This window comes from Rhinatrema bivittatum, chromosome 2 (genome assembly GCF_901001135.1).
Source record: "Rhinatrema bivittatum chromosome 2, aRhiBiv1.1, whole genome shotgun sequence".
Lineage (NCBI taxonomy): Eukaryota > Metazoa > Chordata > Amphibia > Gymnophiona > Rhinatrematidae > Rhinatrema > Rhinatrema bivittatum.
Genome location: NC_042616.1, coordinates 23135665 through 23158507, shown reverse-complemented (window position 1 = coordinate 23158507; position 22843 = coordinate 23135665). Strand labels below are relative to the sequence as shown.

General features: G+C 48.1%; 1 protein-coding gene across 4 annotated transcripts in view; it reads right to left on the bottom strand.

Annotated features, from left to right (window-relative positions):
• LOC115083669 (oocyte zinc finger protein XlCOF6-like) overlaps positions 1–22607 on the bottom strand; it is a 41089-nt gene extending 18482 nt beyond the window's left edge. For 2 of the 4 annotated variants that reach the window (XM_029587616.1, XM_029587617.1), the window contains exons 1-3: positions 22553–22607; positions 5611–5727; positions 5416–5511 (exon numbers count right to left, since the gene is read on the bottom strand). In XM_029587616.1, coding sequence (XP_029443476.1) covers positions 5416–5511; positions 5611–5727; positions 22553–22586 — 247 coding nt within the window. In that variant the 5' untranslated portion in view covers positions 22587–22607. The remainder of the gene's footprint in view (positions 1–5415; positions 5512–5610; positions 5728–22552) is intronic. The other 2 variants (XM_029587618.1, XM_029587619.1) reach the window with 1 other exon arrangement.
• Positions 22608–22843: the final 236 nt, after the last annotated feature.

The following is a 22843-nucleotide window of genomic DNA, read 5'->3' as shown; positions in this document are numbered from 1 at the left end:
TTTCCTGTCTTTTAACCAATTTGTAATCCACGAAAGGACATCGCCTCCTATCCCATGACTTTTTAGTTTTCATAGAAGCCTCTCATGAGGGACTTTGTCAAACGCCTTCTGAAAATCCAAATACACTATATCTACTGGTTCATCTTTATCCACATGTTTATTAACCCCTTCAAAAAAATGAAGCAGATTTGTTAGGCAAGACTTCCCTTGGGTAAATCCATGTTGACTGTGTTCCATTAAATCATGTCTTTCTATATTGCTCTACGATTTTGATCTTAAGAATAGTTTCCACTATTTTACCGGCACTGAAGTCAGGCTCACTGGTCTATAGTTACCCAGATCACCCCTGGAGCCTTTTTTAAATATTGAGGTTACATTGGCCACCCTCCAGTCTTCAGGTACAATGGATGATTTTAATGATAGGTTACAAATTTTAACTAATAGATCAGAAATTTCATTTTTTAGTTCCTTCAGAACCCTAGGATGCATACCATCCGGTCCAGGTGATTTGCTACTCTTTAGTTTGTCAATTTTGCCTACTACATCTTCCAGGTTCACAGTGATTTTGTTCACTTCGCCTGACTCATCACCCCTGAAAACCATCTCCGGAACTGGTATCTCCCCAACATCCTCATTAGTAAACATGGAAGCAAAGAATTCATTTAGTCTTTCTGCAATGGCCTTATCTTACCTAAGAGCCCCTTTAACCCCTCTGTCATCTAATGGTCCAACCGACTCCCTTACAGGTTTCTTGCTTCGGATATATTTTAAAAAGTTTTTATTATGAGTTTTTGCCTCTATGGCCAACTTCAATTCAAATTCTCTCTTAGCCTGTCTTATCAATGTTTTACACTTAACTTGACAATGCTTATGTTTTATCCTATTTTCTTCAGATGGATCCTTCTTCCAATTTTTGAAGGATTTTTTTTGGCTAAAATAGCCTCTTTCATCTCACCTTTTAACCATGACGGCAATCGTTTTGCCTTCCTTCCACCTTTCTTAATGTGTGGAATACATATGGACTGCGCCTCTAGGATTGTATTTTTAAACAAAGTCCATGCCTATTGAACACTTAACCTTTGCAGTTGCACCTTTCAGTTTTTTTCTAACTATTTTCCTCATTTTATCAAAGTTTCCCTTTTGAAAGTTTAGTGTTAGAGCTGCAGATTTACTTATTGTCCCCCTTCCAGTTATTAGTTTAAATTTGATCATGTTATGATCACTTTTGCCATATGGCCCCACCGCTGTTACCTCTCTCACCAAATCCTGTGTTCCACTAAGAATTAAATATAAAATAGATCCCTTTCTTGTTGGTTCCTGAACCAATTGCTCATGAAGCAGTCATTTATTACATGCAGGAACTTTATGTCTCTAGCAAGTCCTGATGTATTGGGGTAATTGAAATCTCCCATTATTATTGCACTGCCAAATTGGTTAGCTTCCCTGATTTCTCTAAGCATTTCACCAGGAATCAAAAACCTTCCACACACGAACATAAGAGATAGAGGTGGATGTTTTCCTGGCTCGAAGAAGGGTAGAGATTACTTCCTCTGTGTAACCTCTTCTCCTCAGTCACTGCCTCTCAAAAGCCAGGCCGCAAGACAGAAGCGATCTACCTGGTTGAAAAATACTGGACCCTGGCGAAAAAGATGCGGGAGGTGGCCCAGACGAACCGGACCGTCCACCGCGAGGATGACTAGATCTGCAAACCACGGCCGTCATGGCCACTCCGGCGCCACCAGAATCACCTTTCCTATTAGAGGCCATGGGGAAAGCACGTACAGCAGAATGTCGAGGGGCCAAGGAAGGACCAGAGCATTCACCCCTTCCGCTCCATGCTCCTGTCTTCGACTGAAGAAGCACGGAGCTTTTGTATTCCGTTGAGTAGCCATTAAGTCAAGATGGGGAGCCCCCCACCTGCGGACTAGTAGCGCCATTGCTTCCTCGGATAGTTTCCACTCTCCGGGATCTATGCGTTGTCGGTTCAAGAAATCCGCCTGAACATTGTCCACTCCTGCAATGTGAGACGCTGCCAGGCGGGTTAGTGCTTTCCGCCCAGCTCATCAGCTTGTCCGTCTCCCGAGAGACGTGCCGACTCTTTGTTCCCCCTTGATGATTGATATATGCCACCGTGGTGGCGTTGTCGGACAGAATCCTCACCGCCCTGTGGCACACTAGCGGGTAAAACCTTTTCAGCCCCACCAGCGGGGGGTGGGGGGGGGTCCTCCGGAGTCAAAACGGGCAGTGAAGGAAATGAATCTGTGTGCAGGCCGCCATTTGGCTGCGTTTCAGCAGCCGCCCCAGAAATCAAGATAGTTGCCGTTCCCGCGCTCTGCATGTACGGGGCCGACCCCCCTGACAGCAGCTGCACTTGCGACCGCAAGTTCTGCCGATCCGCCACTCTCGAGGAGCTCTCCCCACCGGGGAGGCACCGAGAGCAAATCCCTTCATGAGAGAGCCACATCCCAGGCTCCCCGCAGGCGGAGCATCGCGCCGAACGCGGCATGGGGGCGAAAAACGGCTGAGCGAAGCCGGCAAAAAAATACACCCCCGAAGCCTGGCAGGAGCAGGTAAGCCCGTCTAACCTCCGCTCCCAAACAGCAAAGGAACCACACTGCAACCAATTACAGAGACCAGCTGAGGAATGCCGCCTCTCAGCCAGTACTGCCCTGAGGCAGGAACTTCTCCGGGCAGCGGGTTGCAGCGCAGGGGGAGAGGCTGGACCATCAGCTTGCACCCCTGCGAGCCAGGTTACATCTAACAACCACCTACCTGATACTAAAATACAGTCAATACCAGGTGAAAATGCAAGATGTCTGTTTTTTTAATAGACAAAAGAGAAAGAAAGGAAAAATCTTCCCCAAAACTTTTTTTTTTTTAATCGATCCATTCAAAGGAATAAAATTAATGTGGGAGGAAGCAGAAACAAAGTCTTCCCTAACTTTCCAACCCAAATTCTAAATTTCTTCTAAAAATGAGAACTGCAGATTCTGCCACTTTCATCTGCTGGAGACAGAAAAATAGTGAAGGGACGCAGAGGGCGCAACTGGTTAATAGAGGGCACCCTACAAGTTTTTCCTCTGTCTCCATCTGCTGGAAGGGAGGCTTAACCCACGGTCTGGACTGATCCGGGTACATACAGGGAACTATAGATTATAAAACTGTGCCTGAATGAGTCCCTCCTTCAGTCTCACTGTGAGTCTTTTTTTTTTTTTTTTATTATTTTATTTTTGAAACTTTTACATTTTACAAGCAAGTCAAACAAACTTACTTTACAGGAAAATAGAAATGCTTTGTGACTTATATAATGAAATTGAAACAGAAAAATTCAAACATCACATTATAATCAAAACATATCTTGTAACAAAACATTCCCCTTTCTGAAATCTAAAATAGACTTGGGGGCCCTTAAATACTGGAAGATATCAAGGAAATCACAAAGAAATTAGCTTTACGTAGACTAAGAGCCATCTACTAATTGTGACCCAACTAAGGCTTTTCTCCAGAAGTAACAATTACTCTTCTTGCATTCAAGAAGGATTTTAGTTGTTCAGGATAAAAGAAAATATAACATTCTTTTGGTGTTTTTACTACACATTTGCAAGGATATTTAAGTATATATGAGAAACCAAGAGCAATAACTTGAGGTCTCATGGTTAGAAAAGCCCGTCTCTTATCTTGGGTTGAAGGCGCAAATCAGGAAATATTCGTATCTTAGATCCCTTAAATTGAAGATCAATATTTTTAAAGTAACTTTTCATGATATCTGTAATGTCTTTCTCAATTATAAAGGAAACTAACAATGTGGCACATTCATAGTGTTCAAGTGTTGAGTCTTCCAAAAATCTAGTTAAATTACCTTTATCTAATTCCAATGACTGATTTTGTTGTATTGCTCTATTTCTAACAGATATAGGTAGAAAATACAATTTATTAATTGATGGCATTTCACCTTCTTTGAATTTCAACACCTCCTTTAAATATTTTGTCAAAGTTATATAAGGTTGTTCCCCAATGATTTTGGGAAAATTTAGGAATCTTAAGTTCATATGCCTTGAATGATTTTCTAAAAATTCCAACCTTCTTGTTACTACATTTAAGTCCTTTATGATTTTGACATTACACTCTTGAAATTTCCCGGACTCATTCTCCACTTTCTCCAGTCTCGGTTTCATTTCTTTTATCTGTGTATCAAAAACAACCAATTTATATTCCACAACGTCTAAATTTTCTTGAAAAACTCCAATTGACTTCACAAGAGCAGCCATTATTTCCCAAATTGTTTCCAAAGTTATTTTGTCTGGCCTTTCTGGCATCTGAAAACGGGGTCTGGAAAAAGACTCACCCGTTCTCGGCACAGGAGATAGTCCCGCCAGCAACCCTTCCCGTTCGAGACCACTCGACACTCCTCCAAGCCCTTCTGCCTCCCTCTCCGAGGTCGGGGTAGACGCCGGGATCGCCGCGGTAAAACCTTGGCTACTTGCTGTTTCAGGGCCCATTGAGAGTAGCTTCGGGGTGTCGCTGCCTTCCGCCCTCTGGCCGCCTCCTGACTGAGTCGCCTCGACCGCGTCACGGACCTGCGACTCAGCTGCCTGAGGGCTCTCGGGAAGTGGAGTTAATTCGGGTTTCCGTTGGTCAGGGGGAGAAAGAGTGACCTCTCCTGGCAGAATCACCGCTTCCTCAGTGAAAACTGCAGCGGAGCCTTCTTCTCCCGTATCTATGGTTCTACCAGGTACGTAGGATGTAATCAAACGTTGAGTGGTCATAACTTCGGATTCAGAAGGGAAAATCCGTAGTTTTCCTTTTCTTTTAGCGGGCATTGTTGCAGAAAATCTTTAAAGAAATCAGAGCTCAGCGTCTACGTGACTGGCTACGCCGCCATCTTGCCCCTCACTGTGAGTCTTATACCCACTGTGAACTCAAACCCGCTGTAAGCCTTATATCCATCAAGATCCTCTCACCTTCCATGACCCTCAATCTCAACATAAACCTTATAACCAATGTGAACTCCAAACCTGCTGCGAGCTTATACCCATCGTGATCCTCTCACTTTCCATGACTCTCATTCTCATCATGAGCCTTATATCCATTGTAAGCCTCAGATCTGCCCTGATGCTCAGTCTCAGACCTGCCATAATCATTATATCTGTCCTCATTCTAAAACTGTGCCAATGAAATGTGAATATCATCTCAGCAGCTCACTGGACCCAGCTGTACCTGTGACCTCCAGGAAGTGTTACAAAGCGGGGCTACACAGATCTCGGTACACGGCTCTGCTGCCGCATTTCTACCTCTTCTGCCCCTCAGTAAACAGCTGTAAACCTGCAGATGAGTTTCCCAGGGTGTGTCGCCAACTCATCCTGTGCTCTGTAATTCTCCCTCTTACTCTGTACAGTATTTTCTATTATTACTCACCTGTGTATGAGTGAGTAACCTCTCTCTCTCCTGATTCCTGGGGATCCCAGACATTTGGCTCTTCCTCTGGTTTGACTAGAATGATAATTGCATGGCCTGTGTGGAAGAATGGAGAGGAACCTCAGCTACCTCATCACTCCCCTGTATTCTGTAATATCTCCTATTACTCTGTACAGCGCGTGTGTTATTTCTCACCTGTGCCTGAGTGAGTAACTTCTCCCTCTGCTAACTCATGGGAATCCTGGACATACGGCTCTTCTTCGTGTTTAATCCTCGATAATGTATTAGGATCAGGATTTATCCTTTCTTGGCCTGTATCCAGGGATATAAAAAAGAAAGAGAAATTACTACTTAACTGATAATTTCCTTTTCCTTAACGAAGAGAGGTTAATCCACAACCAATAGGTTATGCACCTGTACCAGCAGATGGAGACAGAGGAAAGCTGACATCACAGTATATATACCCCTGCACTGACATCAGCCCGCCAGTATTCTCTGCAAAAGCAGACTGTGGACAACTAAATAAAACATGATCATAACTATTAACAGACAACCATTCAAACACTTAGTTAACAGGAAAACATTGAGCTCAGCAAGGAGTGTAATATCACTAATCTGGAGACTGGATCTGACACTTACCAGTAATCCCCAGAAACGCAGCCAGTCTGGAGGACAATAGCAGCCAAGGGCAGGAAGGTGGATTAACATTATCAGGGAAGTAGTAATTTCTTCTCTCTTAGCATTCAGACAGGTTAATCCTCGACCAGTGTGATGTATAAAAGCAACTCCTGAACAGGGAGGGAGGCTGCCCGCGGTCCGATCAACTCCACACGCGCGAAGGTTGCGTCCTCCCAGACCTGAACATCCAAGCAGTAACGCGTGGAAAAGTTGTGTAAGAAGGACCACGTCGCAGCTCGGCAAATCTCGACGGGTGACAACAACCTAACTTCCGCCCATGACACTGACTCCTGTGGATCTTGGGTTTTCAGCTCTTCTTCTTGTGAAATCCTCACTGTATCAGGATTGATAATTTCATGTCCTGTGTGTAAGAATGGAGAGGAACCTCAGTTACCTCATCACTCCCCTGTATTCTGCCCATGACACTGGCTGAGCCTTAGTGGAATGAGCCCTAAGCTGACTACACAACGGCTGCACAGTATCTGCATACGCGGCCGTGATAACCTCCTTAATCCAGCGGGCTACCACAGCCTGCAATGCCAGCTCGCCCTGTTTACCCCCACCATAGAGTATAAACAGTCGGTCCGTCTTCCTGAGAGGTTTAGAAACCTCTAGATAAGGAAGTGATGTCACTCCACCGAATGGCAGCCTAGGGAACGAGCTCCCGAACCCGATCTTCAAACTTGCAGGTTTAGTAAGCAGGACCTCCAATTTCGCAGTGAAACAAGTGGACGGGTTGTGAGATATACACGGGATGTCTGTGAGAAAAAAATTAGACGAGTTAAAACATTTCTCCTTTGAACCAGTGCGGTCGCGGCCTCCCGGAGTTGCGATGGAGGAGGGAGAAGCCCACGAAAATGGCGGTGAGACTGGGCCTGAGGCGGTGAGCGTTGTGCCCGAGCCCCCGATTTCCACCGCGGACTCGCTTCCTCTTACCCGCGGGGACTTTCAGGCCTGGTTCGGGGAACTTAAGGAGGAGGTGGGCACCCTGAAGGCAGAAATAAAGGTGATGATTGGGGAGCTGCGTCATGACCACGAGGAATTGGAAGACCACGTGGGAGCGGCAGAGCAACGGGTAGAAGAGGTGGAGGATCAGCACGAGTCCCTGCAACGAGAAGTGAAACTACTGCCAGAGTCCAATAGAGAACTAAGGACCTGGGTAGACGACTTGGAAAATCGCTCGAGGAGGGGCAACTTGAGGTTTCGGGGGATTCCCGAGGAATTTGCTTATATGGATTGCACAGTGGTGGTAAAAGATATCTGTGAACAGCTACTGTTTGACAATAACCCCCCGGAAGGAATATCAGAGGTTATCTTGGATAGGGCCCACAGAGCCCTGGCTAAACCCCGGGGTAATCAGCCAAGGGACATAGTAGTGTGCTTCCACTCTTATCAGATTAAAGAAAGAGTACTGGCGCAAGCAAGGAAAAGGAAGGACATTATTTGTCAGGGATATCCTATTGAAGTATTCCAGGATTTGTCTGCTCATACCATCAGGAAGCAGCGGGAGTTTAAGGATATCGTGGCGGTTCTACGTAAAAGAGAGGTGCGATACAAGTGGCTTTTTCCTTTTGGACTCTCTTTCACCATCAGAGGATCCACATCTAGAGTTCAAACTGTGGAAGATGCCAAGAAAATCATGGCCGCTGCTGGGATGTCACCCTTGCATGGAGGAGATGAAGCACAGCCTGCAGAGATCGATCGGAGAGATCATCTTCAGAGATGGCAGAGGGTGCAATCCGGAGGAAAGAGGCTACAAAGGAATTCGGAAGGCAATACTCCATCCTTGGTTCCAAACAGATGAAGTTCTATATCTGCAATCTTTTTCAAGTTGACTGTTCTTTCTCTTTTTAAAGTTGGAGGTCCATAGACATTCGAGACTTCACACTTTAATTGTTCTGCTGTAAGTTTTGGACAGAGTTCGAGTGATGTTTTATTAATGCTGCTTGTTATTTACCAGTTGGGCATTCAGTATTTGAGGGGTCAGATTCGGGTTCCCAAGGAGACCTTTGAGTGATCACTCCTTCTAAAGAAGTAGGGGGAGGGGAGGGAGGACGGGGTGGGGGGGAGAGCGAGGAAGGGCGATTAGAGGATTGGTACTATATTGGACTGGGGGAGGTAGGCGGATTAGGAAGAGGGGTAGATTTTCTCGTAAGTGTGATTGGTGTATAGTATGCAGGGCTATAGGGGGAGTTCCTATCTATGGCGGGTGCAATTAAAATTTTATCATGGAATGTGAAGGGCCTACATTCTCATTATAAACGTAAACGTTTGCTACAGATGCTCTCAATGCCAAAACGGATATTTTGTTATGTCAAGAGACGCATCTAAAGAAGCGACATGAGAAACTGATGACTTCTCATCATTTTCCAATTCAGTTTTATGTGGCGGCTATAGTTAAAGGCAAATATAGTGGGGTTGGGATCCTTTTTTCAAAAAATATAATGGTTGATGTGCAGACAGTGATCCGGGACACGGAAGGTCGTTATATTCTTTTGAAAATCAAAATAGGACATCAAGTTTACACGATAGTGAATATATATGCTCCTAATACAAGCCAAGGTCCCTTTATTGATAAAATAGCTGCCGTTTTGAGACAATGGGCAAAGGGAGTGGTGACAGTGGGTGGGGACTTCAACTTGCCTTGCTACCCCTACCTGGATACTAGTACGGGTACATCTGCTTATTCTAAGATGCATAGAAAATGTCTAAGGAACGGGATCTGGTTGACATCTGGCATCATATTCATACCTCTGAGAAGTATTACACTTTCTTTTCTGCGGTACATGGTTCATATTCTAGGATAGACATGTTCCTCATAGATAAAAGCTTAGTTAATTTTGTAAAGGATGCCAGTATTGATGTGCTCACCTGGTGGGATCATGCAGCGATAAGCATTTCATTACAGGGATTGGGTGATCAAGGGGGGGAAAGATTTTGGAAACTCAATGAGAGTTTATTGGAAGACAGTCAGTATGAACTTCAATTTCATCAGGAAATGGAACACTATGTCGTAGAAAATGATACTGGGGATATATCTCCTATTACAGTGTGGGATTGTCTTAAGGCGGTAGCAAGAGGTAAGCTTATCGCACGCACCACCCATGTTAAGAGGGAGAGAGAGTGTCAGAGATTTACTATTCTCCAACAAATAGGAAAATTGGAAATTCGTAATAAGCGAAGCCCAGATCCCCAAAGTTTGCTCTAAATTAAAATGTTTAAGGAGCGATCTTGAACAACTCAATCTGAGAAGCATCGCACACCAACTAGATAGGGCAAAACAGGAATACTTTGAGGGAGGTAACAAAGCAGGTCGGTTGTTAGCTAGACCTCAAAGCCCGGATGAGTCTTAATCAAATACTTAAGATTCAAAATGAGAAGGGAGAAATGTTATCAGAGAATGCGGCCATCAGAGACCGATTTACTCAATTTTACCAACAATTATATTCCAGACGACAGGATATTTCACAGGGTGATATTCAGGCTTACTTGTCTGACATTCATCTTCCGCAACTGGGGGCTCTCCAACAGGTGATGGTAAATAAGGAAATAACGGAATTTGAGGTGGTGCAAGCTATTAAGGGTTTAAAAATGGGTAAGTCCCCTGGGGTGGATGGCTTCTCCGCAGGCTTTTACAAAAAGTTGAACGCAGTGGTCTCTGGGCCCCTAACTAGAGCTTTTAACCATTTACTCTCTGACAGGAAAATATCAGCTCATGCCAATAAAGCAGGGATTACGATTTTGGCCAAGCCAGGAAAAGACCCGACGCAGTGTGGGTCTTATAGGCCTGTATCGCTAATCAATTTAGGCTTGAAGCTTTTAGCTAAGATATTGACTAATAGGCTGGGGGGTGTCGCGACATCTTTAATTCACCCCGATCAGACTGGATTCGTCCCTGGCAGGCCTGCAGCAGATAATGTGAGATGGGTTTTAGATTTGATATGGTGAGGACAGAAAGAACAAGTGCCCATGGTCCTTCTCACAGTTGATGCTGAGAAAGCATTTGATATGGTGCACTGGGATTACCTATTGGCAATATTAGATAAAATGGGGCTAGGAGGCAATTTTTCAACCTGGATTAAGGAGCTGTATCGGAGTCCCAATGCCTGTATCAAAGTAAATGGGGGTTATTCCCCGTTTCAAACTGAACGGGGAACGAGGCAGGGATGTCCTCTCTCGCCCTTATTATTCGCCCTTTATCTTGAACCATTAGCGGAGGCGATCAGATCACAGGGAGAGATACAGGGATTATGAGTGGGGGATCAAGAATATAAACTTTCTATGTTCGCTGACGACGTTTTATTTAGCATTTCTTCTCCTGAGTTGCCACTAGCAGATTTATTGTCTACACTGACTAGGTTTAGTGCTGTTTCTGGCTACCACCTGAATGTAGAGAAATCTGAATTGCTAAATGTTTCAGTCCCATCGTCTCAATTTGACAGGTTACAGAAGATATTTCCGTTTAAGGAGTTCATAAAAGCCTGAAATATTTAGGAGTTAAAATTGGCCCTAAATTAGAACATTTATTACAGCTTAACTATGGGGGACTATGGTCCAAAATTGTGCAGGATTTGCAAGCGTGGGAAAGATTAGGCTTATCGTGGTTAGGCCGTATAGAGACGGTAAAACTGAATATCTTGTCTAGGTTTAATTACTTATTTCAAACTCTGCCTATTGCTATTCCACTGGAATCTTTCACTCTATGGCAAAAGAAGTTATTGCGATTTATCTGGCGTCACCGACCACCCGGAGTCAGTAGACAGGTGTTATATCTCACAAAGCAGAGGGGGTGGTCTAAAGGTACCATGCTTGTCCTGGTTATTATGTTGTTGCGCAGTTATGCTCGGCCATCTATTGGCATACATCAGGGAAAGGGAGGAGATCGGTAGAATTGGAAAGGGATCTGATTCGGGGAAGGGCACCTAGCTCCCTACTCTGGCTGCGAAAAGCAGATAGGCCGGTTCTTAAATATGTTGCACCCACAATATGCCACACTTTAGCACTCTGGGATGCTTTGAAAACGAAGCTGGTGAGAGACAGGAAAATTGGTTCTTACCTGCTAATTTTCGTTCCTGTAGTACCATGGATCAGTCCAGACTGCTGGGTTATGCCTCCCCTCCAGCAGATGGAGTCAGAGAAAACTGAAAAGACACCCCCTTACATAACGGTATGCCACCTGCGTCCCCCTTCAGTATAATTAATATCAAAGCAGAGACTGGGCCCTGACGCCCAGTAGGGGTTGTCGCCCTGCGCCTATATACGCCGCCACAATAGCATCTTTTAGCCAGCGAGCGATCGTTGTCTTCGTGGCCTTGGATCCCTTTTTGGGACCATGCCAAAGGACAAACAGATGATCCGACAAACGAAACTCATTAGTGACCTCCAGGTAACGGATCAGGATGCGCTTCACATCAAGCTTACGGAGCTCTCGAGGCTCATTAAAGGAGAAAGAGGGGAACTCCACTGTCTGATTCAGATGAAATGCCGAGACCAACTTAGGCAGGAAGGAGGGCACCGTGTGTAAGGTGACCCCGGAATCCGTGAAACGGAGGTAGGGCTCCCTGCAGGACAGAGCCTGGAGCTCTGAAACCCGGTGGGCAGAGTAAATGGCCACGAGAAAAACCGTCTTGAGAATGAGATCCTTGAGGGTAGCGGAACGCAGAGATTCGAACGAAGGACCTCCCAAGATCCGTAGGACCAAGTTGAGGCTCCAGGAAGGACAAGGAGCTTGAACCAGAGGCTTTAGATGCTTCACCCCTCCTTGAGAATCCGGACGATATCCAGGTGAGAGGAAAGCTGAATTCCCTCCTGTCGATGTACCAGGGCTCCAAGCGCAGAGACCTGAACTCTCAGTGAGTTGTAGGCGAGGCCCTTCTCCAGGCCCACCCGGAGGAACGAGAGGACTGGGGTACAAAGGCCATCCGTGGCAGTGCCAAATGGGAAGGGCACCAGGATTCGAAAACTTTCCACACCCGGACATAAGCGAGGGACGTAGAAGTCTTCCGAGCCTTGAGGAGAGCTGAAACTACTGCCTCCAAATATCCCCGGCATCTCAGTCTACGCCTCTCAAAAGCCAGGCTGCAAGACAGAAGCTATCTGCCTGGTCGAAAAATACTGGCCCTTGATGAAGTAGACGCTGCAGATGGCAGAGGCAGAGAGGGCCATCCACCGCCAGGTTGACCAGATCCGCGAACCACGGGCGGGGGGGGGGCCATTCCGGCACCACTAGAATCACCAGAACCCGGTGGACTTCGATTCTCTAGAGGACCCTGCCCACGAGGGGCCACGGTGGGAACACGTAGAGGGGAAGGAGACTTGGCTATGGGAATACTAGCACGTCCACCCCTTCCGCGCCATGCTCCCTCCTGCGACTGAAGAACCGCGGGGCCTTTGCGTTGTGAGAGGTGGCCATGAGATCCAGGTGAGGGGCCCCCCCCCCAATGCTGAATGAGGAGCTGCATCGCCTCCTCGGAGAGCTCCCACTCTCCCGGATCGAGACGTTGTCGGCTCAGGAAGTCCACCTGAATGTTGTCTACCCCAGCGATGTGGGAGACCGCCAACCGGGAGAGGTGGATCTCCGCCCACGCCATCAGCTTGTCCGTCTCCACCGAGACATGACGACTTCTCGTGCCTCCCTGGCGACTGATGTAAGCTACCGAGGTCGCGTTGTCTGAGAGAATCCTGACCGCCCGATGATGGACGAGAGAAAGGAAACTTCTCAGCGCCAGGCGAACCGCTCTGGTTTCCAAGCGATCAATTGGCCAGGTAGCCTAAGCCCTTGTCTACTGCCCCTGAACCGAGCTCGTTTGACAGACTGCTCCCCAGCCGGAGAGATTGGCATCCGTGGTAACCACTACCCAGTCTGGGAAGTCAAAGGGCATTCCCTGCGCCAAGTGGCGCAGGTCTAGCTACCAACTCAGGCTGTCTCTGGCTGACTGTGGGAGTGGAAGGATGACTTGGAACTCCTGCGACACCGGTTTCCAGCAGAAGAGTAACGCTCTCTGCAGAGGCCGCATATGCGCAAAGGTCCAAGGTACTAGATCGATCGTAGATGCCATGGAACCCAAAAGCTGTAGGTAATCCCAGATCGTGGGCAAGGAGAGGCAAGAGAAATGTTGAACCTGTGTCAAGAGCGCCTGGGCGCGATCCGGCCTGAGGAACACCTTGCCCATCGCTGTGGGGAACCGTGTCCACAGAAAGTCCAGAGACTGCGAAGGGATAAGTCTGCTCTTGGCGTAATTGATAACCCAACTGAGGGATTGCAGCAGCTATACCACTCTAGTGACCGCCTGATGACCCTGGAGCAAGGTCTTCGCTCGAATGAGCCAGTCGTCCAGATATGGGTGAACCAGAATTCCTTCCCTGCGGAGAGCTGCCGCTACCACCACCATTACCTTCGTGAAAGTTCGGGGGGGCGGTCTCCAGACCAAAGGGTAGTGCCTGGAACAGGAAATGCTGCCCTAGAGTCTTGAAACGCAGGAACCGCTGATGCTCCTTGAGGATGGGAATGTGAAGGTAAACCTCCGTCAGATCTAGGGAGGCCAGGAATTCCCCTTGATGGACTGCAGCGATCACCGAGCGCAAGGTCTCCATCCTGAAGTGATCGACCTTGAGCGACTTGTTGACCAACTTGAGGTCCAGAATGAGGCGGAAGGAACCCTCCTTCTTGGGGACCACAAAGTAAACTGAATAGTGGCCGGAGCCCAGTTCCGTGGGGGGCACTGGAATGATGGCCCCTAGAGCTAGGAGCCTGTCAAGAGTTTGTCGCACAATGAGCTGCTTTTGAGGCGATCCGCAGGGAGAGAAGAGGAATCTGTCTCTTGGGGGTCGAGCAAAATCCAATGCGTAGCCGTGTCTTAGGATATCGAGGACCCACTGATCCGACGAGATCCTGACCCACTCCTTGTAAAAACGAGAAAACTGGCTCCCGATCCTGGGAGTCGGGGAGTGGGCCCGCCTGGCATCATTGTGTAGACTTAGAGGATGCGCCTTGTGCCATCCCGTCCCTTGTCGGTCTACGGCCTCAAAAAGGATGGAACCAAGACTGAGAGCAGGAAGAGGGCATCCTAGGTGTTGCCTGTCTAGTGGTGCGGAAGCGATGTTGACTGCAGAACTGGCTTCTGGAGGCAGTGAACGATCTGGTAGTTCGCGGCCGATCTTCCGGGAGCCTATGTACCGTGTTCTCTCCCAGAGATTTGATGATCTGGTCCAGATCATCCCCGAAGAGGAATTTCCCTTTAAAAGGGAGGGATCCCAACCGTGTCTTGGAGGAGGAATCCGCCGACCAGTTGCGGAGCCAGAGAAGACGGCGGGCAGAGACTGCCACTACCATTGATCTGGCCATACTCGGCGGAGGTCATAATGTGCATCTGCTCCGTAGGCAATAACGGCCTCCAGACGGTCAGCCCGACGTGCTTCCTCCAGAGGTAGATTGTGAGAAGTGAGGAGCTGCTGAACCCAGCAAAGTCCTGCTCTTTGCGCCGGCGAGCTACAGATGGTCGCCCGGACTCCCAGCACGGAGACCTCGAATACCCTTTTGAGGTAGACCTCTAGCTTTCTGTCCTGTAGATCCCGTAGCGCTGTGGCTCCAGTCACCGGAATAGTTGTTCGCTTCGTGACTGCCGAAACCGCCGAGTCAATCTTCGGGACCGTAAGCAGCTCTAGGAAATCCTCAGGGAGAGGATACAGTTTTTCTATTGCACTGCTGACCTTGATGGAGGCTTCGGGCGAGTCCCATTCCCTAGCTAACAGCTGGAGAAAGTTAGGATGAGTAGGAAAGGTCCTATTCGGAGGGCGGAGCCCCACCAGAACGAGGTCTCCCTTCTTCCCTGAAGGAGTGGGACCAGGTGGATCCAGAGGCGGCACAATGTCCAGTTTTTGTAGGATATGAGAGATAAGAGTGTCCAACTCGTCCTTTTGGAAAATCTGCAATACTCTGGGATCGTCCCCTTCCATTTGCGAAGCAAGCAGGGAATCCTGGGGATCATCCAAGTCTGGGTCTGGCCCCTGATCCACTCCCCCCTCCCACAGGGGGGAGGACCAAACGCACCCGAGAAGACCCCTGAGGGACCGCTGGGGCCTGTACTCCCTGGGGAACTCCCACAGGAGAGTCAGCCTTCCTGGGGACCTTGGGCGGCAGGGGCCCAGGGAGAGGATCCAAAGGCTGTGACATCCTGGTCAGATAGGCATTGTGAATGAGAAGCACAAAATCTATAGAAAACGGGGGCGGGCCCGAGGGAGGCAGAAACGAAGGATCCCCCGCAGGCAGAACGGGCTCCAGAGGAGAAACCTGTGTTAAAACCGATGGAAACAGCGTCAAAATATTGTCTGATGTGTCTTCTATAGGGGCCGGGCCCCAGCTCTGCATCCAAGATGGCCACCGTTCCCACGCTCAGCGGGATAGGGGCCTGCCTCTGCCTGTACGAGCACGCTTGGCTTTGCGAAATTGTACTTCCCGCCGGCTGCGAGGTGCCCTCCCCCCCCAGGGAGGCACCTCGTGCAGATCCCCTCGCGGGAGAGCAGTGACCTGGGTTCCCCGCACGCCGAACATCTGAAGGCCCTCGGCATGACCGGGGGGAGGGGAGCCATGAGGAAAAGGCAGGTAGTGCCGCGGAGAGCGGGAAAGGACGACCTCCGCTTCAAAACTCACACCGACCCTAGGAGCTCCTGCTCCCTTCTGTCAGGCACCACAGAGGAATGTGAGCTCTCTGCGGCTGGCAGCCCCGGGGAATGCGCGTCTTGGGGCCACAGGTCGGAACGCGGCGTGGGGGGGGGGGGGGGGGGAGAAAGAGGTTGAAACCTCAAACATGCACCTGCAGTCGGGCTGTATCGGGAAATAACCTGAAGAAAGCAAAGTATACACACTTACCCCTTACAGCCAGAGGTGAAGAGAAAAACAAAACACCAGACAGAGAGAAAGAAGGAACAAATCTGTCTGCAAGTTTGAAAGTATAAAATCTCTTCTTTTTTTTTTTGAAACTAGAGAGCTTGATCCATCCAAGGAAGCTTAATAGAGTTAAGAGAAAAGAACAAGTACACTGACAATGTTCCCCTGCTCCTATCTGCTGGAGTCAGAAAGATACTGGAGAGTAGCAGAGGGTGCACTGGTTTAAAGGCAGCACCCTCCGAAGCTTTGTCTGACTCCATCTGCTGGACGGGGGATATAACCCACCATCTGGACTCATCCTGGTATGTACAGGGAACTATTGTTTTTTTTTTTCAATTTGAAACTTTTATTGATAATGAAGCATACAAAAACATCACATGAAAGCAAAAAGCATTATCTAACACATTTTCCCTTGATAAACCCCCCCTCCCTCACCCTCCCTCCTGCACCTGTAAGCAATCGTCAAAAGTAATATAAAACAGAGAAACATAGAAACATAGAAATATAGAAATCATATGGTACCATATGTAAAACAATAACAGGAATAAGAAACAAAACCTTCATCTGCCTCGATCTGGTAGATAAGAGACCTGCGTGGACTTTGTAAGGGAGCAAATGATCAACATACAAACATATATGCGCTCTAAGAGGAACTACCACCCCCCATCTAAGGACTAAAGGACTAGAGGACAACGTTACGGGCTACAATAGGCCAATACATAGAAAATAGGCCAAGGGCAAAGTCCAAATCCATAGGAAGCTGCTGAGTAGATTGGGGACCTTGCTCAGGATGGCGAAGTGTCCGACACTTTATACCACTCAGTAAAGGAAGACCAAACAGCATGATAAGTAGATAAACGTTTTTGTCGAAATGCAGTGAGATACTCTAGTTGACTAAGGGCAGATAATCGACGTACGATGATCGGTAATGTAGGTGTTGTCGGTTGTCTCCAATGTAGCGCTAAGGCCATACGAGCAGCGATGAAGACTTGGAGGCAAAACCTATTTTGATGTGTGGAGAGATGCCCCATTGTATCCCCCAGAAGTGCTACCGCAGGGTTAGGAGGCACCTGTTGCCCAATAACTCGAGTCAACCATTCAAGTAACATGGACCAGTACGTTTGGACAATAGGGCAATCCCACCAAATATGTATGTATGTCCCTGGTTGACCACAGCGCCTCCAACAGGCCAGGGGGGTAGAGGGGTACATCCTGTGTAATCGAGCCGGAACGTAGTGCCATTGATACAGGACCTTCATACAATGTTCTTGCAGGCGTGCCGACATCGAGCACTTGTGGGCAGTGAGAAAGATGGTCTCCCACTTTTCCACATCCCACTCAACGTGAAGCGCCTGCTCCCATTTAATAGCGCATGGGGGTTTAGATACATAGGCGCCTTGCAGCAATTTATAGAGCCGGGAGATTGCCCCCTTCACCACTCTGGCATGCATACAGTAGGATTCAAACATTGATTTGGAGATACAGAAGTGCGAGAGAGCCATTTCCCTTCGGAGAAAGTGAGCTAGTTGAGCGTATTCCAAAAAGGGGAATGTAGTGCCTGGGTATCGGTCTTGAAGAACCGAAAGAGGTATAACCGAGTTCTGATGCAAAAAAAGTCCCATAGAAGTTATACCGAGCTTCTTCCAGGTAGTAAAAGCGGATCCGGGTAACCCCAGGGGAAAAACGCAAATTGTGAAAAAGTGCAGAGGAGTGACAGTAGGGAGGATCCCCCACCAACTTGACTTTCCAGCGCGACCACACACGAAGCGTGGTATGGAGTGGGGGGGGGGGGGGGGGAACAACCCGAACGCTCCGCCAAGTCTCTCTCGGCTGCCAAAAAGCCGCAGTAAGCGGTATACTCCCCAACATAAACTGTTCAATATGCTGCCAAGGTAAGGGATGTTTGGCACAATTGTGGATTTGTAGAATCGCTCTCAAATGAGCTGCAGCATAATACCAGACTAAGTTGGGAACACCCAACCCCCCATTAAGCTTGGGGCGATAAAGGATGGAGCAGGCAATCCGAGGGGGTCGTTTTCTCCAAATGAAGGCAAAAATCTTCCGTTGCGTGAGTTTGAGGAGATTAGTGGATAGATGTATCGGTAGAGAAAGAAACAAGTAGAGCAATCGAGGTAGGACGTTCATTTTGACGATGGCGATTCTACCCAGCCAGGAATGAGAATCCTGGTACCAACGGAGTAGGTCACGATCAACAGTCTTTAATAGAGGGACATAATTAAGCTGAAAGAGATGATCCACATCCTCGGAGAGGTATACCCCTAGATATTTCATGGGTTTAATGGTCCATCGGAAAGGTAGGTCCCTTTGGAGATCCTGGGCATCGGATGGCGTGATGTCAATCGGTAAGACCTCCGACTTGTCTAGGTTCACTTTGTACCCGGACACAGAGCTGAACCTTTGTATAGCGGCCAGGACCGCAGGGAGTGATCTCTGAGGTTGAGTCAACGTAAACAGGACATCGTCCGCGAAGAGGGTCATTTTATATTGCCGTTCACCCAGTTGTACTCCCTGAATGCTATCGTCAGATCGAATAGCCGCGGTGAAAGGCTCAAGGAAGAGAGCAAATAGGAGAGGAGAGAGCGGACAACCCTGGCGGGTGCCCCGCGCTATGGGAAATTTAGCTCCGTAGCTTCCGTTGACCTTCACCTGAGCAGTTGGCGTATGGTACAGCTGGGTCAGCCACTGAAGGAAATGTGCTCCAAACCCCATTTTGGTGAGTGTGCTAAAGAGAAATGGCCAATGTACCATATCGAACGCTTTTTCAGCGTCGACAGCGAGGAGAGCACTTGGGATGCTTTCTCGGCGAGTCCACCAAATGAGGTCAATAGTGCGGCGAATATTATCCGATGCTGCTCGATCAGGAATAAATCCCGCCTGGTTTGGATGAACCAAATCTGGTAGGAACTTGTTGAGACGTTCAGCCAGAATGCGAGCCAGGATCTTAAGGTCCAGGTTTATTAAGGAAATCGGTCGAAACGATCCACATAGGGTAGGATCCTTCCCTGGTTTGGCAATCACCGAAATTCCGGCCGTGTTGGAATGGGGACCCAGGTCCAAGCCCGCCCATAAGGCGTTGAACAATTCCACCAGCTGTGGGGCTAACGTGTTGGAAAAGGTCTTATAGTATTTGCTGGTTAGCCCGTCCAGACCGGGAGCCTTTCCGGGTTTGAGAATTTTGATCGCTTGTTGCACTTCCATCAGGGATATAGGATTATCCAGTAGCCGCTGCTGTTCAGGGGATAATACCGGCAGGTCAACAGACTGGAGATATTGATCGATAGCGGGTTGTACAATGTCCTCCCGTGCGCTATAAAGGTTAGCATAGAATTGAGTAAAACAGGCACCGATGTCAGCGGAGCTGGTCTGAAGGACGCCTTGGCTATTCTTAATTTTAGCAATACAATTTCGAAACAGTGTCTGCTTAAGTCGACGTGCAAGCATGCAGCCAGCCTTGTTGCCTCCTTCAAAGTAGAGTTGCCGCGTAATATTTAAAGCGTGCGCTATACTAGCTGCATCCAAATCTTGAAGGGCTTGACGGGCCCGGGTAAGTTGTTTAAATGTCGCATTAGAGGCATTAAGCATGTGTTGTTGGGAGAGAGTTCTAATGTTCTGAAGGATAGTATCCCGTTTTTCGCCTTCCACTTTCTTGCAGTAGGATGCGCGAGCAATAAATTCCCCACGAATATACGCCTTGGAGCATTCCCAGATCAGGGGAACAGTAGTATCAGAAGATGTTTGGTTCCGGAAGTATTCCGACAGGCGACTATCAGCTACTTGAACATACTTCTCATCGTCCAAAAGGCTCTCGTTAAGTCTCCAGTAGCGGGTGCCCGGCATCACCTCCGGCACCGTAAAATCCAACCACACCGGAGCATGGTCGGACCATGTGATGGGTTCCATTTCCACCCTTGTGATGGAGTTCTGTAAACTTTTATCAACAAGCAGGTAATCGATACGCGTGTAAGAGGAGTGTGGATGCGAATAAAAAGTATATTGTCTGGAGCGGGGATTGCGTTGTCGCCAAATATCGACAAGATTCCAAGTGTCCATCAGGGTAAGCATACGTTTGCGTGCCACTCCAGAAGAGCTAGCACCCACTCTAGAGGCATCCAAGGGAGGACGGAGCGTCAGGTTTAGGTCACCACCAAGCACCAAGTGATTACGCGCATCTCTGGTCAGACGTCCCTCAAGATTGTGGATAAAGGCTACTTGTGCAGTATTGGGGGCGTACACGTTAATTATAGTAAATATTTCAGACCCAATTCGCAGCACTAGGACCAGTATGCGTCCCTCTGGATCACTAAATTGATGTAGCACCTCATGGACCACGCTTGACAAGACAAGGATAGCAACGCCAGTATATTTGGAGCGCACAGTGCTAGATGCGAAGTATTGAAAAGGATAAGAGGAGTGATGTAACAGCTTCTCGTGGCACTTTTTCAGGTGGGTCTCCTGAAGGAGCGCAATGTCGACATGGAGAGCTCGCAGATCCTGATATAGCAGTTGTCGTTTTCTATGGGTGTGGAGCCCCTTCACATTAATAGAAAACAATTTAATCATGATATTGCAGAAATAAGACAATAAGCGCATTTCCCAAACATGTCCACACTAGAATAGAGGGCAGGTATATGCAGGGTACCATATAGATACAAACAAAGAGTGCTACAGAAAACAAGGTGCAATAATCCCATCCAAACCCAATTTCTGCCCAACCTAACTGGCAGAACGCCCATCTATTGGGGGCAAGAGCAAACGTATGTGAGAACATGCCAACTTCACAGCCCCCGAGGGACTCCTCCCCCCCCTTCAGATAGCATATAAATTTACCTTAACATGAGTAAATATAAGCTATAAAAGAGCATACAGGAGAACAATAAGGAACCATTGTTGCCCGGTATAGGGCAGAGAGAACTGTCAACAAGATAAAGTCTGAACAGCAAAGCAAACGTAGTATAGGAAAGAACAGCTCAGGAATACATCGGGTGTACCCAGCTCGAAGAAACACAGTCATCTCTGCTCGTGGAGAGAAGATCCGGTGTCCTCAGACTGTCGGCGAAGGCGTCTCCTCCCATTAGGCACCCTTTGCCATCGAGCAACTGTGGATTTTTTTGAGAGCCCCGAATCCGGTTTTGGTACGGTGAAGGAGAATGGCAAATTCGCCGCACAAAATGCTTCCCCCGCCTCAGCCAGAGATTTTACCCTATACGTGGTGCCCTGCATCATAAAGGAAAGCCCAAATGGGAAGGTCCACCTGTAGCGAACCTGCGCCTCCCGCAAGGTTTTCGTGGCCTCCCTAAGATCATAGCGTTTTTTCAACGTGGTGGGAGCAAGGTCCTGAAATATAGCAATGGAGAGGCCTTCCCAGGACCACGTGGGCTGCTTTCTGGTGACCGCGTAAATCTGTGCCTTTTGAGGAAAATCACGAAGACAAAAAATAATGTCTCTAGCCTGATTAGGAAGACGGGGGCCCAGCGACCTATGCGCCCGTTCAATGGGTACAGCGGGGGTGCTTACCGCCTCCTCCGAAGTCCCTGCAGGGGAGAGCATTGCAAGGAAGAAGACACAGATTTTTCGTGCCACCTCCGTAGAATCAGCAAAAGCGTCAGTTTCAGGTATGCCCCGAATCCTAAGGTTATTTCTCCGTGATCGGTTCTCGATATCCTCGAGTTTATCCAAAATTGCCTGTTGCTCTGTTTGTAGAGCATTTTGCTGCGTACTGTGAGCCGCCATATTGAGGGCTTGGGCTTCGACGGTCTGTTCCAGGTCTACGCGATTGTTTAAAGCAGACATATCTTCCCGGATGTCCGCCATAGAGGCCAGTAGCTCACTGCGGTGCTGTCGTAAGTCCGCTCGTATCTCCATGAACCAGCCCCGGAGCTCCGCGCGGCCCACAACATCAGCTGTAATGGCGGGAGGAGCCGGGCCTAAGTCAGCGTGCGCGTCCCCGCCGCTTGCCTCTAGTGACGCCGCATCATCACTCGTCTCGGCCGGCTGCGAAAACTCCGGCGGCTGCCGGTGGAACCCATAATGTTTAAGATCGGCCGTTTTTTTCTTGGCGGCCATGGCACAGGAAAGTAAAGACAATAGGTCCCAAAAAAGTAAGTCCAGTTAAGGTAAAGCGCAAGAAAAAGAGGGGAGAGAACTAATGTTTTAACCACTTCTCCACTTTCCTGAAGTTTTATGTTTAAACGATTTTTATTGGGTTTTCAATGAAACAATACAAAACATAACAAACTAAGGTGGGAGTAGCTCTGATCCCGCCTCAGAACAATACCACCAATATGAAATGACAGAGATCTTCCACATTAACCCGCCAGTCTGACCTGCCCCCCCAACCCCTCATGTAGAAGTGAGTCTAGTATTGGCATTATACATCAAACCAATCCATCAGCCAGGTTGCACACATTAAAGAAAGAGAGAGACCAGTTAATCATTAATAACAAGACTGCGAGCCTGATGTGAAAGCGACTGAAAATAAAGCTGCCACTCAGCGAGGAAGCGCCGGCGTTGCTTTTCTTGAAGTTTTCAAAATGTAAATAATGCAAGTCTTACCAACTGAGCTTAGGGTCTCATAATTCTCCTTCATCACCTCCCTGTAAAGTTCCTTCTGCCCTTCATCTAAATACTCCCACTCCTCCTGGGAGAAAGAGACAGCGATGTCCTCAAACGTCACCGGCACCTGAAACACAAGCCAGAAACACTCAGAGACACGTGGAGGGGCTCAGCGTGCATTAGATCTCAGCTGGATTTGTTCTCCTCATGGAGGAATTAGAACATAAGAACTTCAGACTTGCCTATTGTGTCAGACCATAGGTCCATCAAGCCCAGTATCCTGTGTCCAAC